The sequence below is a fragment of the Cyprinodon variegatus genome, unplaced genomic scaffold (genome assembly GCF_000732505.1).
Source record: "Cyprinodon variegatus isolate N-32 unplaced genomic scaffold, C_variegatus-1.0 Scaffold822, whole genome shotgun sequence".
Lineage (NCBI taxonomy): Eukaryota > Metazoa > Chordata > Actinopteri > Cyprinodontiformes > Cyprinodontidae > Cyprinodon > Cyprinodon variegatus.
Genome location: NW_015151275.1, coordinates 197,878 through 213,525, shown reverse-complemented (window position 1 = coordinate 213,525; position 15,648 = coordinate 197,878). Strand labels below are relative to the sequence as shown.

The 15,648-nt window shown below is 46.9% G+C and overlaps 1 protein-coding gene across 1 annotated transcript in view; it reads left to right on the top strand.

Moving 5' to 3' along the window:
* Nucleotides 1-15,648, top strand: part of LOC107098922 (filamin-A-like) — a 49,716-nt gene that overhangs the window by 22,349 nt on the left and 11,719 nt on the right. Inside the window, exons 3-28 of the mRNA XM_015396813.1 lie at nucleotides 642-805; nucleotides 1,520-1,667; nucleotides 2,363-2,481; nucleotides 2,560-2,637; nucleotides 4,505-4,667; nucleotides 4,745-4,945; nucleotides 6,542-6,679; nucleotides 7,377-7,503; nucleotides 7,575-7,711; nucleotides 7,790-7,986; nucleotides 8,070-8,183; nucleotides 8,256-8,399; nucleotides 8,486-8,609; nucleotides 9,180-9,340; nucleotides 9,413-9,503; nucleotides 11,105-11,274; nucleotides 11,381-11,498; nucleotides 11,950-12,062; nucleotides 12,146-12,295; nucleotides 12,374-12,692; nucleotides 12,946-13,119; nucleotides 13,194-13,356; nucleotides 13,437-13,597; nucleotides 13,916-14,083; nucleotides 14,164-14,287; nucleotides 15,141-15,297. Of these exons, the coding sequence (XP_015252299.1) occupies nucleotides 642-805; nucleotides 1,520-1,667; nucleotides 2,363-2,481; nucleotides 2,560-2,637; nucleotides 4,505-4,667; nucleotides 4,745-4,945; nucleotides 6,542-6,679; nucleotides 7,377-7,503; nucleotides 7,575-7,711; nucleotides 7,790-7,986; nucleotides 8,070-8,183; nucleotides 8,256-8,399; nucleotides 8,486-8,609; nucleotides 9,180-9,340; nucleotides 9,413-9,503; nucleotides 11,105-11,274; nucleotides 11,381-11,498; nucleotides 11,950-12,062; nucleotides 12,146-12,295; nucleotides 12,374-12,692; nucleotides 12,946-13,119; nucleotides 13,194-13,356; nucleotides 13,437-13,597; nucleotides 13,916-14,083; nucleotides 14,164-14,287; nucleotides 15,141-15,297 (3,923 nt within the window). The remainder of the gene's footprint in view (nucleotides 1-641; nucleotides 806-1,519; nucleotides 1,668-2,362; nucleotides 2,482-2,559; nucleotides 2,638-4,504; nucleotides 4,668-4,744; nucleotides 4,946-6,541; nucleotides 6,680-7,376; nucleotides 7,504-7,574; nucleotides 7,712-7,789; nucleotides 7,987-8,069; nucleotides 8,184-8,255; nucleotides 8,400-8,485; nucleotides 8,610-9,179; nucleotides 9,341-9,412; nucleotides 9,504-11,104; nucleotides 11,275-11,380; nucleotides 11,499-11,949; nucleotides 12,063-12,145; nucleotides 12,296-12,373; nucleotides 12,693-12,945; nucleotides 13,120-13,193; nucleotides 13,357-13,436; nucleotides 13,598-13,915; nucleotides 14,084-14,163; nucleotides 14,288-15,140; nucleotides 15,298-15,648) is intronic.

Genomic DNA, 15,648 nt, shown 5'->3' with positions numbered 1-15,648 from the left:
TTTTCACCAAAGTCCTGAATCGATGCGATTTTGATTCGATCTGTTTTTACAATAATGAAAGTGGTTTAACTGTGTGTCAGAATACTCATGTATTTTATTTTTTCTTGTCACATTAAACACAAAGTGCAAACTTGTAAATCAGACGGTTTAAACATGAGATGTGAACAAAACTGTCTCATTAGTGCAAACTTGTTTGTGAAAAGTGAAAAAGTGAAGCTTTACACGATCAAGCAGACGTGACACAGTAGACATTTATGAGCTGCATTATCTTCACTGCACAAACCAAATACAGGGTGTTTTTTGGTCAACCTCCATTTGTTAATGTCTTCAGTCGACCTATTGGCTTTATTTGCAGCTGTCTGGCTTGAAGTCATCTTGAGAGCATCTTTCCTGCTCATTTGAACGTTAACATCATGTGCATCACCATAAAACTAATCGATCTCATTCCCTAGACATCGATTTGGCAAAAATGTAAAGGAATTGATTCAAAATCGATTTTTTTACCCAGCCCTAGAGCAGACATGTTTGTTTTGGATGTTCCGGGCTTCAATGTTTTAGTAACATAGAGCTAGAAGAGACGGAGATTAACTTTGCACTAAGATGAAATCGATTTAATGCTTTTAATGGCTAAACATCATGAGGAGAGCAAAGTTCAAGTCTCCCTGAAAGCAGCAGAGATGTTCCTGAGCTGGTTTTCTGTCCTGCAGGTCTGTGTCCTGACTGGGACCAGTGGGATCAGACTAAACCAGTGGATAACGCCCGTGAGGCCATGCAGCAGGCGGACGACTGGTTGGGTATTCCTCAGGTAGGATCACACACACGTTTCAGCCTCAAAGCCTCTGTAGATTCAACACGTCTTTAAATCAGCTTCTCCCTCTGCTGTGAGGAAGGAGCCTGAACGTAAAGCGAAGCTTCGCTGCCTTCAGACGTATTTTTATCGGTTCGTCCTTAAATTTTTCCTTTGCTCAAATGATCGTTTATTCATCACCAGGTTTGTAGGAGGCTCATATTGAGCTGTTGATCAGGAGATACAATCATCCATCATTAAAACATTGCAGCCTATTTGAAGCGGTGTGGTCATATTGGAGGAGGGACTTCCTGCTGTCTGGTTCGTGCCGCGGCAGCGCGTCTGGCGTAGCTTAGCGTGCCAACAGTTGGCTCTGTGGTCACTGCTGTTTCCGCCTGGGTTTCTGTTTCTGCTAAGAAGCTGGCTTCATGTCTTCCCCCTGCCATCTCTGTGGGTGGCAGAACCAGACAGTGAGAGTCGTTATGAGTAGCGGCTGCAGGTTTGCATGCGAGTCTGGATCAGGTAGTTTCTCAGCTGAAGCACGTGGCTTTCATCACTGAATCCGACCTGATTTAACCTCTGAGGGCAACATGGCACCAAATCAAGACCTGCAGCTGCAGAGCACCTGCAGGTCTTGATTGGGCACACACACAAACACACACACCACATTTGGTGAAGTCACATAAACATCCGAGGCCTTATCATGGAATGTTTTCTTCCGTCTGTTTCCAGGTGATTACCCCTGAAGAGATCGTGGATCCCAACGTGGACGAACACTCAGTCATGACCTACCTGTCCCAGTTCCCCAAAGCAAAGCTGAAGCCTGGTGCTCCTCTCAGGCCTAAGCTCAACCCCAAGAAGGCCCGCGCCTACGGCCCAGGTACGCGCTGAGCTGATGCTGACGCCTTTCTGCAAACTGCTGCAGATTCGCTTCTTCCTAAAACATCAGAAGTTAAACATCAGCAACTGGAAGAAAGATCATAAAATAAATAAAAGTCAAATACAGAAGCGGTGTGAGGAGGAATAAATGCATCTCTTGCTTTTTGTAAAGGGAAACTGATTTAAACAGACATTTTTATCCCGTTCAAACTGATTCTCTGTGACCTCAGAGACCAGGGCGGCGCCATCCGTCCATCTCAGAGGAGTTATGGCTCCTTTTCGGTATTTTCAAGGTTTTACTAAACCTGCCTCTGAATTAAAAACGACCAAATGGAGACAGATCCTAGATATCATTACATAGAATGCACAGCAATGCGTCTGCTGTAAGGCTGAGGAGGTGGACATGACTAACAAACACGTTGCAGCCATTGACCTTTGCCTCCTCTGAGCAAAACCATCTGTCCAGCAGATTAAGCTTTGCCCATAATTAACCCAAACAGAACCAGAGAACGGAGACGAGTCGCTGGTCTCCAGCTTCTTAGCACTGTTCCCAGATTCGGATCATTTAGTTGAGGTAATATTCGGTACGGCGTCTGTAGCCGATTATCCTCTGAAGCATCCGGCTGTAAACAGAGCGAGCATCTTGTTTTCACCATGTCTGCATCTGCAGCAGATCAACATGTCTTTTCTCTGAAGGGATCGAGCCCGTGGGAAACGTTGTGATGAAGAAGGCCACGTTTACTGTGGAGACCATCAGCGCCGGGATGGGAGAGGTGTTGGTTTACGTGGAGGATCCTGCAGGACACAGAGAGGAGGTTCGTCATCGTTCAGGAATGATAAATGTTTAAAATAATCCCACTCTGGATGTTTCTCTAAACCTTTTTTTCCTCCAGGCCAAAGTGACGGCAAACAACGACAAGAACCGCACCTACTCTGTGGTCTACACCCCGAAAGTTATGGGCATGCACAAGGTAGGCGGAGCTCTGGGTTTCTAAGCTAAAATCTAATTTACTTTATTTTATTATGATTTCATTATTATCTTAGTTTCTAAGAGTTGATGGAGGGGGGGCTTTAAGGGGACATCAGCTCCTGAATCTTGCTGCGCCCCGAGGACTCAATGATTGCATTTAGTTCTAGTTAGCCTTAAAGATGGCCGACGCTGAGGTCACCAATTTTCTCTGAGGTCCAATCAGTGATCAGCAGATCGTTTCCTGATTTTTTCCAAAAGGAAAAATCTGCCACCATTTAAATGCGGCGAGTATCAGAAGGATGTTTTTGTTGCTTTTTAGGGAAATAAATTTTACAGCATCGGCACTGAAAACCTGATCAAACCTTCATTCCTGTTCGGCTCAGAGCTGCTTCCTCTATCTCACCTCTGGAAAAAGATCAGAGGTTTCTCTTCAAATCACCGCCTTGTTACTCTGGATGTTCAAGAGCATCAAGGCTCTAACCCTGAACCCTAGGGTTACGGGTCAAGGGTCAGGGTCAGGATTACGAGTCAGGTGAAGGTGCTTCTTATTTAGATGCTCAAAGGAGTTTAGTTTGACTGTAGAAGTGGCTGGTTAAACTGGTTAATTTGGTTATTACATTATAAACATCTGCAATCTTATGGCCCATTTCTATCAGACCATCATTAACAAATGTTAAGAAACTGGTAGAAAATCCAGCAGAAGGGTTGGAGGTCAGGGTCAGAGGTCAGGGTTTAGGGCTAATTCAATTTCAATTCCTTTTTTTATGTAGTGCCAATTCACATCATGTCATCTTAGGTCACTGTTCACCAGATCATCCAGTCAGATTGATTGAAAGTTTTCTATCTAAGGAAAACCAGCTGATTGCATCGACTCATTGACTCTTCAGCAATCCCTCACACTAAGCATGCTTGTAGCGACAGTGGAGAGGAAAAACTCCCTTTTAACAGGAAGAAACCTCCAGCAGAACCAGGCTCAGTGTGAGCCGCCATCTGCTGAGCCCCACTGGGGTTCAAGGAGACGGAAGCAGACATAGAAAAAGAAGCATAGATACAAAAGGCAACTGTCCCCGTCCAGGAAACACACAGCCAGGCAGACGAGCTCCGAGCCAGCTCCCATGTCAGAGGATGAAGAGAGCACATCCAGTTAGTCACAGTCAGAGAAACAGGACTACACTGGAAAACAGGCCAAGCTCCAACATCTAGAAACAAAGGTGTTGATGGCAGCAGCACAGCTGATATTTCTCTCCAGGATGGAGTCACAGCCAAACAGGAACAGACCAGATGAAGCTACTATGAGAAAAAGCAGAGAGAGCAGAACGTTAGAGATTGAACTAACAGATTCTGCAGAGTGGGAGAATAGAGATAGAATGAAGCAGAATGATGAAAAAGGGTTCCCTATGTCCTCCAGCAGTCTAAGCCTATAGCAGCAGAACTATAGAGATAGCTCAGGATAACCTGAGCCACTCTAACTAGAAGCTTTATCAAAAAGGAAAGTTTTAAGCCTAGCCTTAAAAGTAGGGTATGGGTTAGGGGTAAGGAGTTGGGGTTTAGGGTTGGGCATCCAACATCAGATTAGGGCGGAAGTTCTTAAATACATGATCAGCTTCCCTGTGAACAACAGATGGTCGTTTGCTGAATAACAGAATTCAGCAGAAACACATCAGTTTTTTTTTTTCAGAAATGAACTTAAAACTGCAACAATCTTCAACAATCTTTCAGCAAAACGTCAAACAAAAACAACCTGAATTCCAGCCTAAATTAATCTTTTTCCAAAGGTTTGGCTGCATGTCTGTAGAACCTGAGAGTGATGGGCGGTAAAAAGGATTGAAAGATAAATCCTAAAATGTCCTTTTTTGGTTGTTGTTTAGGTGACAGTTTTGTTTGCCGGACTGCATATTTCCAAGAGTCCCTTTGAGGTGGACATCGGCATGGCTCAGGGAGACTCCAGCAAGGCTACGGCTCAGGGCCCCGGCCTGGAGCCAGCAGGCAACATCGCCAACAAATCCACCTACTTTGAAGTCTACACAGCAGGTATCGCTAAGGCAACAGATCTGTTTGCTGTGAATCTGCTAAAAGAGTGGAGCTGAAATGCATTTTATCACTGAAAGGCGCTGGTGTTGGAGAAGTGGAGGTTGTGATCATGGATCCTGCAGGGAAGAAGAACACTGTGCCCTGCACCATTGAGGACAAGGGCAACAGCAGCTACCGCTGCACCTACAAACCCACGCAGGAGGGCCAGCACACCATCTTCATCACCTATGCTGGCGGTCAGATCAGCAAGAGTCCCTTCACCGTCGACGTGGGAGAAGGTGAGGCTCTCTTAAGAGGCGTCACTAGATATTATTCATTATTTAAAGTGTTTGTTTCCTTCCAAGCTGGTTTCTAATTGCTTCCTGTCTCCTTCTGCTGTGCTGGATGTCAGACCTTCTGTCCGTTTCTCCTCCCAGTCTCTTTGATTGAGGCCCGCTGGCATCTGTCCCCTCCTGAGAACGGCCTCTTCCTTCTGCTGTCATTTCCTGTTTCCTGGCGTCTCTCTCGGGTACCCGCTGTGTGTCAGACTGAGTGCTTATGGCTTCATCTACTGAACATTTCTGACCCACTTATCTCATCCTGGGTGTTTATTCCTTTATTTTGGGAATGACTTCCTTCCTTCCTTCCACTCATTTTCTTTAGATTAGCTTCAGGTCATTTTTCAAAGTAAAACCATTTTCTCTACGTTTCTGTTCATTATCAAATAAATCTATAATTCCAACTTTATTAATGACTGATGCGTATCAAAAGTTTTTTTTGTAAAACTACGTGAATATAGCAGATAGACCAGTTTGATCTGACGGCTAAATAAAACCTAAATTCCGTTATAAAAATATAATCTCTGATGTAAAGAGGATTAGTCACATGATATATGCCTCTAACAAAAAAAGCCCATTTGATCCTGATGAAATATAATTTATTCACCAGCTGATTTTTATTTTTTTTTTAATTTTTGAGACTAAATAGGATTTTAGCACCGGGTGCCATAGACAGATATAAAGAGACATGTGCGCCCTCTGCTGGCAGAACTGCAGAACTGTCAGGGTAAATCTTCCCCAGAACATGAAGGAAAAGGGAAATTCTCATTTCTACCAAACTAAAACAAACGTTTCAGAGGAAAAAACGTCACAGACTAAAACTTTTCTATTGGAATAAATTTAAATTAAAAAGCTTATTTCCCCTGTGAGTTTTCAACGGCAGCTTCAGCTCCCCTCCAGTCAACACCAGCGTTCCCCGTCCTCCCAGCTCTATTCCAGTCCTGGGATCATTTTATTTTTTAGGGTTTTTCCCCTCTGGGGGGGGGGGGTAATTAGCTTACTTTACTTCCATGTGCGGTAACCATGAAGGAAAAAAAACAAAAAGGAAAAAAAAAAAACACGCTGCATTAGATTTTCTGAAAATGTTGTTTTTAGGGATAAATTGGTTTAATAAATGCAGAATTTGATCGGCTGTTTTTGGGATATAAGAGGTGCGTAGCTCTAAGTGTACCTCTGTGTTTCGTTTCTAATATGAAACTGTGACATCTGTCGTATTGAATTATGTCCCACATGTGACATAAAATATTTCTCCTTCACTTTTCTGCAGAAAGATCGGCTGCTCTTCTATCTCTTTAGTTTCCATTCCTTGTTTCCTGGTCTTCAGCTGCTTCCTGTGGCTTTCCACTGAGGCTTGTTCTTCCAGATAAGACGCCAAATTAAAAAAACTCGCTCACTTCCTGCGTGGCGATTGGCAGGAAAGTTCCTCTGAGAGATGAGATAACTGAGGCAGCAGTTTTAGTCCCATCTAGTGTGAAGCTTTCTCCATCATCATGGTCAGGGTGACATTACCTGTGGTTTGAAGGTGCTTAAGGTGTGTCTTCCTCTTAACTCTCACAGCATGCAACCCCAGCCTCTGCAGAGCAAAGGGGCGTGGCCTGCAGCCCAAGGGCCTGAGGGTGAAAGAGACGGCAGACTTTAAGGTCTACACTAAAGGAGCCGGAACCGGAGAACTTAAAGTCACCATCAAGGGTCCCAGTAAGTTAACACACCCACCAGCTGAGGATCTCAGGTCTGCTGATAAACTGATCAGGTCTCAGGAAAAAGATGGACTCGTTTTTATTTTTAAAGCTACGTTGTTGCCTAAAAACATCCTTAAAGTTGACGATCGGAGGACGGACTCAGTCACAGAGGCCATAAAGCCCAGGACTGCCTCTGCTAAATGTCCTCCTCCTGGATTCAAAGGAGCAGAGTATCTTTTGTTGCCCATCATTTCCCAGCATTCATTGCGGGTCAATTTAGGACGTCCTAAAGCGTAAGACGCCTGGAGTCCCGCTTTAAGGTCCGCATCAGTGCTAGAGAACTGATCGTATCTCATGACGTTTATATGAAAAACATTGATTGGGTCTTAACTTAATTCATTTATCCAAAAAAAGCAACATTCATTTAGAAACATCCAGATCCCTGGATGCCTGACTGGCGTTAAAGCCTCAGGGAAGAGAAATTAGCATCTAGAATGTGCGGGATGGCGAGCAATGATTATCATCACATTGAATTTAGTCCAAGAACAACCATAGAAAGACTGGCTGAGCAGAACAGGAGAAATCCAGTCTGCTTCCTGCCCTAAGAGACGGCATGGAGCCTGAACCTCGCCAGCATCTCATCCTCATTATAAAAGCATCTGAAACACTGTAGAAGTTAAACCTCCTGAACTGAAGCCGTCCTGCGTTTGCAGAGGGGATCGAGGAGCCGTGCAAGAGGAAGGACCTGGGAGACGGGGTATACGGATTCGAGTACTACCCCACCACCCCAGGAACCTACTCCATCACCATCACCTGGGGAGGACAGCACATTCCCCGCAGGTAAGGCCGCCTACCAGCTGCTCCTCCACCTTTACCAGCTACAGTGATTGAGCCCTCATTGTCTCCTGCAGCCCGATCGAAGTCAAGGTCGGTTCTGAGGCCGGTCAGCAGAAGGTGAGGGCCTGGGGCCCCGGCCTGGAGGGAGGCGTTGTTGGGAAGTCTGCTGACTTCGTGGTGGAGGCTGTTGGAGAGGACGTTGGAACGCTGGGTGAGTGAGATGGAGGTGAGGGAGCAGGAAATGTCGCCGGTTTCTCCTGTCTGAGCCGTCTGCACTGCTCTCGCTCAGGTTTCTCTGTGGAAGGTCCGTCTCAGGCCAAGATCGAATGCGACGATAAGGGCGACGGCTCGTGTGACGTGCGCTACTGGCCCACGGAGCCCGGGGAGTACGCTGTCCACGTGCTGAACAACAACGAGGACATCCAGCACTCTCCCTTCATGGCCGAGATAGTCAGCCCTCCTGGGAAAGACTTCTACCCCGACAAGGTGAGGCCGTTCACGGCGAGGACGGGCTGCAGAGACGCGGCGTGTCCCTCAGCGCCTTCATCCTGGATGGTGCTCTGTTTCAGGTGAAGGCGTTTGGTCCCGGCCTGCAGAGCAGCGGTCTGGCTGTGGGTAAGCCCACCGAGTTCACGGTGGACGCCAAACAAGGAGGGAAAGCTCCTCTGAAGATCTCTGCTCAGGTTGGTGTTCTTCCTGAAAATGAGCCGCAGCATCTTTTCCACAGCATCCAATAAAAACACTGATCCTCACAGGATGGAGAAGGAAACCCTGTGGAGGTCCAGGTGAAAGATAACGGTAACGGCACATTCACCTGCACGTACACCCCACGCAAACCACTGAAACACACCGTCATGGTGTCCTGGGGGGGAGTCAACATCCCGGACAGTCCGTTCAGGGTGAGGAAGCCCCTCCCTCTCCGTTTTTAGTCCCGCCTTCTGTCTCTGCACCTCCTGAGCTCCTCTGTCTGCTTCTTGAACCACAGATGAACGTGGGAGCCGGCTGTCATCCCAACAAGGTGAAAGTGTCGGGCCCTGGCATCGCGAGGACCGGCCTGAAGGCCTTCGATCCAACCTACTTCACTGTGGACTGTTCAGAGGCGGGTCAAGGTAAACCCAGCAGCAGAGATCTGGGTCTGCAGAGACCAATCGCTCTCATCTCACAGTCTCATGGCCACTTTGTTCACTTTGACATCTTTAAAGATGGAAGGTGGCCTTACAGCAGAGGCCGGTGTTGGTTATATAAAATAAATCTATCATTCAGAATCAGAAAAGAAGGTCAGACTTTTTAAAGATGGATGATCAGCTAGAAATCTGGAATCTCTACAGTCAGAGCAGATCTAATCTCCTTCCTGTTCCTTCCCGTTCTGCCGGGTCAACGGTTGGAACGTTATCATCATAAGATGAAGGAATGTTGCTCTGATTGGGACTACAACCCTCTGCTAAAAGAACTACAAAACCCAGAAGCACCGTCCTGAAACCTGTTTATGAAATGGAAACTTCAGGAGGTGGCCCACACGTCCTGTCACACAAAGGATTGTGGGAAACCATATTGCTCTTTGCTGGCATGTAGGGAGCTTCCTATGCTAACTGAGCTAAGCTAGGAAGCATCCTGCTTCCTTTTCCTCCCTCCTTTCTTCCAGCCCCCATCACTCTACGTTTCTGCCTTTTGGTCCTCAGGTGACATCAGCATAGGGATCAAATGTTCTCCTGGCGTGGTGGGACCAGCAGAGGCAGACATCGACTTTGACATCATCAGAAACGACAACGACACCTTCACGGTGAAATACACGCCTCCCGGAGCGGGCAGCTACACCATCATGGTGCTGTTCGCCGAACACGTGAGTGAAACTGAAGCATGAGGAGTGGGAATGTGGCTCCGTCGAAACTGAATCGCTTCGCTCTCTGGTTAGGCCATCCCCATGACGCCGTTCAGGGTGAAGGTGGATCCCGCTCACGACGCCAGCAAAGTGAAGGCTGAAGGACCGGGACTCAGTCGCAGCGGTAAGAAACAAACCATGATGCTTCCCAGGAGAACGTCTCTGCATCCTTCTGAACGCCTCCTGGGAAATAAACTCCTAAATATACGGAAAAGATTTCCATTAATACTGATAGTCAGAAATATTCCATCAAAGAAATCTGATATTAAAAGACTGATCTCATCGATGGCTTTATTTATTTCTTACTTTCAATTTATTTCAAGATCAGATTCATAATGGATGTTTCTATTTTTCTGACATTGAATAAAGTAGTTTTATTAAAGGAGAATTCCGGTTTTTTACACTTTTAGCCCATTTTCTGTAGTGTCCAGGATGAAATCGAATGATCGACACCAACATTTTGACAATTGGTCCTGTCTCTGCTTTTTGGCTCATGCAGAATCCCCCCCTGGCTGCTTCAGAATGGCTTCCATAGTGCATGTCCGATAATGTCCTTAAAACAACCTTAAACGTTCTTTTTTTAAAATATGCTACTCACCGGGTCGTCAGCGCTGTTCAATGACGTTCCAAAAAAAGTTTCGTGAAGAAAAACCGTTCCTGTCTTGTTTTATTTAGCATTTTGTAAATCCCAGAACTATTTTTTCCGATACATCACAACCGCTTATAAACTTCCGCTTCCCGTTCGAATCTGAAGCGTTGCACACTCCAGACCACTAGTTGGCGACAATGTCTCTATATACTCCTCCTCAGTATATTCCGGTTCAAAACGGTATCCTCTACCGTCAAACTCAAAGTCCAATATGTCCTCCTCAAGAATCCACCTTTCGTATTCCATTTTCAGAGTTTTTTAAAGTGTTTAACAGAGACGTTAGCACCTCGACGTCGGAGTACACAGAGTGAAGCGAAAAGACTACAACTAATCGTAAACAGGCCCCATTTCCGTTTCCGGTGGCGGAGGGATATTGACTATTCCAACAGAACTCAATGGGATTTACAAAATGCTAAATAAAACACTACAGGAACGTTTTTTCTTTACGAAACTTTTTTTGGAACGTCATTGAACAGCGCTGACGACCCGGTGAGTAGCATATTTAAAAAAAAGAACGTTTAAGGTTGTTTTAAGGACATTATCGGACATGCACTATGGAAGCCATTCTGAAGCAGCCAGGGGGGGATTCTAAATGAGCCAAAAAGCAGAGACAGGACCAATTGTCAAAATTTTGGTGTCGATCATTCGATTTCATCCTGGACACTACAGAAAATGGGCTAAAAGTGTTAAAAACCGAACTTCTCCTTTAAATATAATTTAGTTCCAAAATAGCTCATTAATCTCAAAGGGAATTTAAATGGTGCATGTTAATGGCTTTAATCCCATTTTTATTTTGAGATAATTAAATCAGAAAACAGATAATAAATCATGAAATAAATGAATTGATAATGTTTTTGTTTTTATTTCTTAGTAATCTCTCAATAACAGTATTTATTGATTTAGAATACAGAGAAGGTCCATAGGAAGGTTGGTTACAGTCTCCTTCTTTCTTTACAATCCAGCTCTAACTGCAGATAATCCCATTTATGAACCAATCCAATGGATTATAGATTTAACGGGAGCTCATGCTTTCAGGGAAACTCCTCTTTCCACTCATGATTTCCTGTTTCCTGCAGGCGTGGAGTTGAACAAACCCACTCACTTCACGGTGACCACCAAAGGAGCCGGAAAGGCCAACCTGGACTGCAGCTTCAGCGGAGCCACCAAAGGAGAGGCTGTCAAGGACTTTGAGATCATAAACAACCACGACAACACGCACACGGTCAAATATACGCCTGTGCAGCAGGTCGGCCATTTAATCCGTCTGATGTTGCTCACTGCGCCCCCTCTCCTCTGGGAGGGGAGGCACGGTCTTTGGCGGGGAGGTAAATCTGCTCGCCTCTCCCCTTCAGGGTCCTCTCGGGGTCGCTGTGACCTACGGTGGAGATCACATTCCTAAGAGCCCCTTCAACGTCGCTGTGGCTCCAACGCTGGACCTGAGCAAGGTCACGGTCAGCGGGCTAGGAGACAGTACGTACAACGCCGCCGCCTCAACTCCTCCGTCTGTCACGGCGTCTCATTCTGTCATTTTCTGCAGGAATATTTCTGCCTGTTTGTCGTTATCTGATGGTATTTTTGGATGCTTGATTTATTGTTTAGCTCAGGAAGTTTTTTTGTCTCTGGGCATAGACCGATGCGTCCGCTGGACCGTATTTTTCTCTGTCAGAAGCCGATGCAGACGAACATTTGCTGATTTATTATTGAGACATTTTTAGTTTATGAAGGCAGAAAAAAATCACCCCAACAAACAGCTCATCAGCTCATAGCGGATCCTTTAGATTGAAGTTAAAATATTCGGCCTAAAGAGAAATCGGTATGGGCCGATGACCAGTCGCTTCATCTTCTCTTCCATTTAGGGTCAATCATTTCCAGCAGAAGTTTTGGTTTTAAGTGATTCTGGATTCTTTCTGTGTTGCTGCAGAGATGACTGTCGGCAAAGACAAGGAAGTGACGGTGAAATCGAAGGGAGCTGGAGGTCAGGGAAAAGTTGCTGCCAAGGTCACCGGACCATCAGGGAAACCTGTGGCCTGCAAGGTCAGAGTCATTAATACGCATCTCTTATTTCTCTTAAAGTTTAAAGTAGTGAACTTTCTAAACTGGATGTTTGGTGCCTCCAGGTGGAGCCGGGGCTTAGCCCAGAGACCAGTCAGCTGAAGTTCATCCCCCGAGAGGCGGGACCCTACCAGGTGGAGCTGACCTACGACGGCGTGCCCATCCCAGGTTCCCCCTTCACTCCTACAGCCTATCCCTCCTCAGACCCGTCCAAGGTGAGCAGCAGGCGGCCCCGCCCTCTCAGACCCCCGTCTGGCGGCCGTTAAACCCCCACTCCTGCCTCCCTTCTGCAGGTGCGCTGCTCCGGCCCAGGACTGGAGCGTGCCAAGGTCGGAGAGACAGGGGAGTTTGTGGTGGACTGTACCAACGCCGGTCCGGCCGAGCTTACCATCGAGATCATCTCGGACAGCGGCACAGAGGCAGAGGTCCACATCCAGGACAACGGCGATGGAACCTACACCATCACCTACATCCCCCTCTACCCCGGCTCCTACACGCTCACCATCCGCTACGGGGGCCAGGATGTGCCAAACTTCCCCGCCCGCCTCAATGTGGAGCCGGCGGTCGATGCCAGTGGAGTGCGCGTGTTCGGACCGGGAGTGGAAGGCAAAGGTAACGGTGGCCATGGCAACCAGCATGATGTTGGAGGATTAACACGTCTTTCTCTCGCTCGCTTTTCTGCAGTTCTTTATTCTTTTTCCTGTTTAGGTAGAAAAGTTAACTGATTAACTTATTTCATCCTCCGTAGCTGAAATCGTTGGTAGCTTTTTGTTTGCTGGGTTTTTTTTTTTGTCTGTGAAGTTCTAATAAAGCCGTAAATGACATCTGCTCACGCCTCGACATTTGCTGCACCCGTGTTTTTCAGGAGTCTTCCGAGAGGCGACCACGGATTTCACCGTGGATGCTCGAGCTCTCACACAGAGCGGAGGAGACCACATCAAAACCCTCATCAGCAACCCGTCGGGCAGCCGCACCGACGCCCTCATCACAGACCTGGGAGACGGGACTTACGCCGTGGAGTACACCCCCTACGAGGAAGGTGAGTCTGAAGGCTGGAGAGGAACAGCGAGAGCTTTCAGTCTGCTCCGGACGGTAACTGTGTGTTTGCTTCAGGCCCTCACAGCGTGGAGGTTTCCTACGACGGCTCCCCGGTGCCCAAAAGCCCGTTCCATGTGGCCGTCACCGAAGGCTGTGACCCAGCTCGTGTTCGCGTGCACGGTCCTGGACTGAAAAGCGGCATCACCAACAAGACCAACAAGTTCACGGTGGAAACCAGGTAGGAAGCTCTGAACGGGGGGAGGCGCTAGCCAGTGTCCTGCTTTTTGATTTGACGGTCATGTTGTCTTGCTGCTGCAGAGGAGCAGGAACCGGAGGCCTCGGTCTGGCAATGGAAGGTCCGTCAGAGGCCAAGATGTCCTGCACGGACAACAAGGACGGCAGCTGCACCGTGGAGTACGTTCCCTCTGAGCCGGGCACCTACAGCCTCAACATTACCTATGGAGGACAACCGATCAAAGGTGACCGCTGGGAAGAACTTTCTGGGAATATTTGCATCTGCCATGTTTAGCTAATGTGGCTTCAGTTCTGTGTGAATATAAGGCGGCTCAGTCCAACCCAAACACATGTAAAGAGCTGCCCTAGCATGGGCATCCACCGTCTGTTGCTATAGCAACGGGGGGCGCAGAGCACTTAGTCTCGCCTCATAGATTGGCCTCCTTGTTCTCAATGATTGTTGCTGCTGCAGCAGAAATGCAGGGCGGCCATGATGGTTTCCGCTGTCTTCCTCTCTCTCTTTCCTGTTCCCGTATTATTGATGATCTGTTGTGTCGGAGCAGGAAGCCCGTTCTCGGTGCCGGTCAGCGACACGGTGGACAGCACCAAGGTGAAGTGTCAGGGTCCCGGCCTGGGCAACAACGTCAGGGCCAACATCCCCCAGTCATTCACTCTGGACGCATCCAAAGCTGGCGTGGCGCCGATACAGGTCCGCGTGCAAGGACCCAAAGGTGCTGTGGCTCTTGGACCTCCTCCATTTTTAAAAGTGTTTCTATAGGGAAAGCTGATCTGTGTCCTGTGTCCTCTGCAGGTGTGGTGGAGCCGGTGGAGGTGGTGGATAACGGAGACCAGACTCACACGGTCAACTACGTTCCCACCAGAGAGGGGCCCTATTCTATCAACGTGTTGTACGCCGATGAGGAGATCCCTCGCAGGTAAACCTGCGAAATACCTTCACTACAGGTCCTCAAAAATTATATGAAGCCAAAAAAAACAAACTGCATGCTGGAAAGGGAGGTCCTTATTGCTAGCGTAGCATTGCTAGCATAGCATTGCTAGTCTAAAACCTTTCCCCAGTTTTGCGTTACTTCTGTGCAGAGGAAAGCCCACTCTGAGTGTTGGCGCCACCTAAAGGGCAGGAGGGAGAAAATCAGTGTCTTCGCAGTTTTTAAAGGGGTTTTAAGTTTTAGTTATATTGATAACTGAATCAATTTTCCAGCCGAAAGATCCCTGCATGCAAAAAGAAGTAGACTTTTCTAAACGGTGGCGGTGAACCGATGATGGGTGGCGGTCATGAAAACATTCAGATCCTGCAGGGAAACGTCTGCAATTTAGTGCAGAGAGGATCTCAGTAAGACTGCAGGGTTTTACTAAAGGAATCTCTGGATCTCTAAAGGAACCTCTGCAGCTTTTTCCATCACAGTTTTCCTCAGCGCGTAGAAAACAGTTTGATTAGCAGAAACATGGAGGAGCAGCTCCTCCTGGCAGGGATTTAAACACATAAAGATCAGCAGATTCTGGAAAATGTTTTTGTAGGAAATGACTTGGACTCCGTGACACGAAGGCGCACCCAGATGCGTCATGTCGGTCTGTGCCTTACAACGCCCCCTACAGTCTACCAAAAATATTGGGGAAAACAGAATAATTTGTGTTCATTTGTGATTTCTGAAAGAATTTTGCTTTAATTTTATTTTAGTCTGATAAAATGACTAAATATTTATTAGTTTTTTGTTTAAAAGTTGAAAGAAGTTGAAGGCTGACGCTGTTGATCCTGTTTGCTCCCATCAGCCCCTACAAGGTGAAGGTGCTCCCTACCCACGATGCCAGCAAGGTGCGCGCCAGCGGGCCCGGCCTCAACACCACCGGCGTTCCCGCATCGCTGCCTGTTGAGTTCACCATCGACGCCAAAGATGCTGGCGAGGGACTGCTGGCGGTGCAGATCACTGTGAGGACTCGCACCGACACTTTCACCCACAAATTTCTGCCTGATTTAGCATCGCTGAGACTTTTTATGAATCTCACAGGATCTGAATTTAGCTTCTAAAACAATTAAAGCTGGACAACGTCTGCAGCCGCCTGACCTCCGATATCACACCAGGATTTCCATTCTATTCAGTTTATTTCTATAGCTCCAATTCATGTCATCTCGGATCACTTTATAGAAACGATTCGACCAGATCTTGGAATAGACATAGAAGTTAACATTTTAGCAGATGAGAATCATTAAAAACATAAATTTAATTTTTTCATTAGAATTTACCTGTACAATAAACCTGTTATTTTGGTTTTATGACTT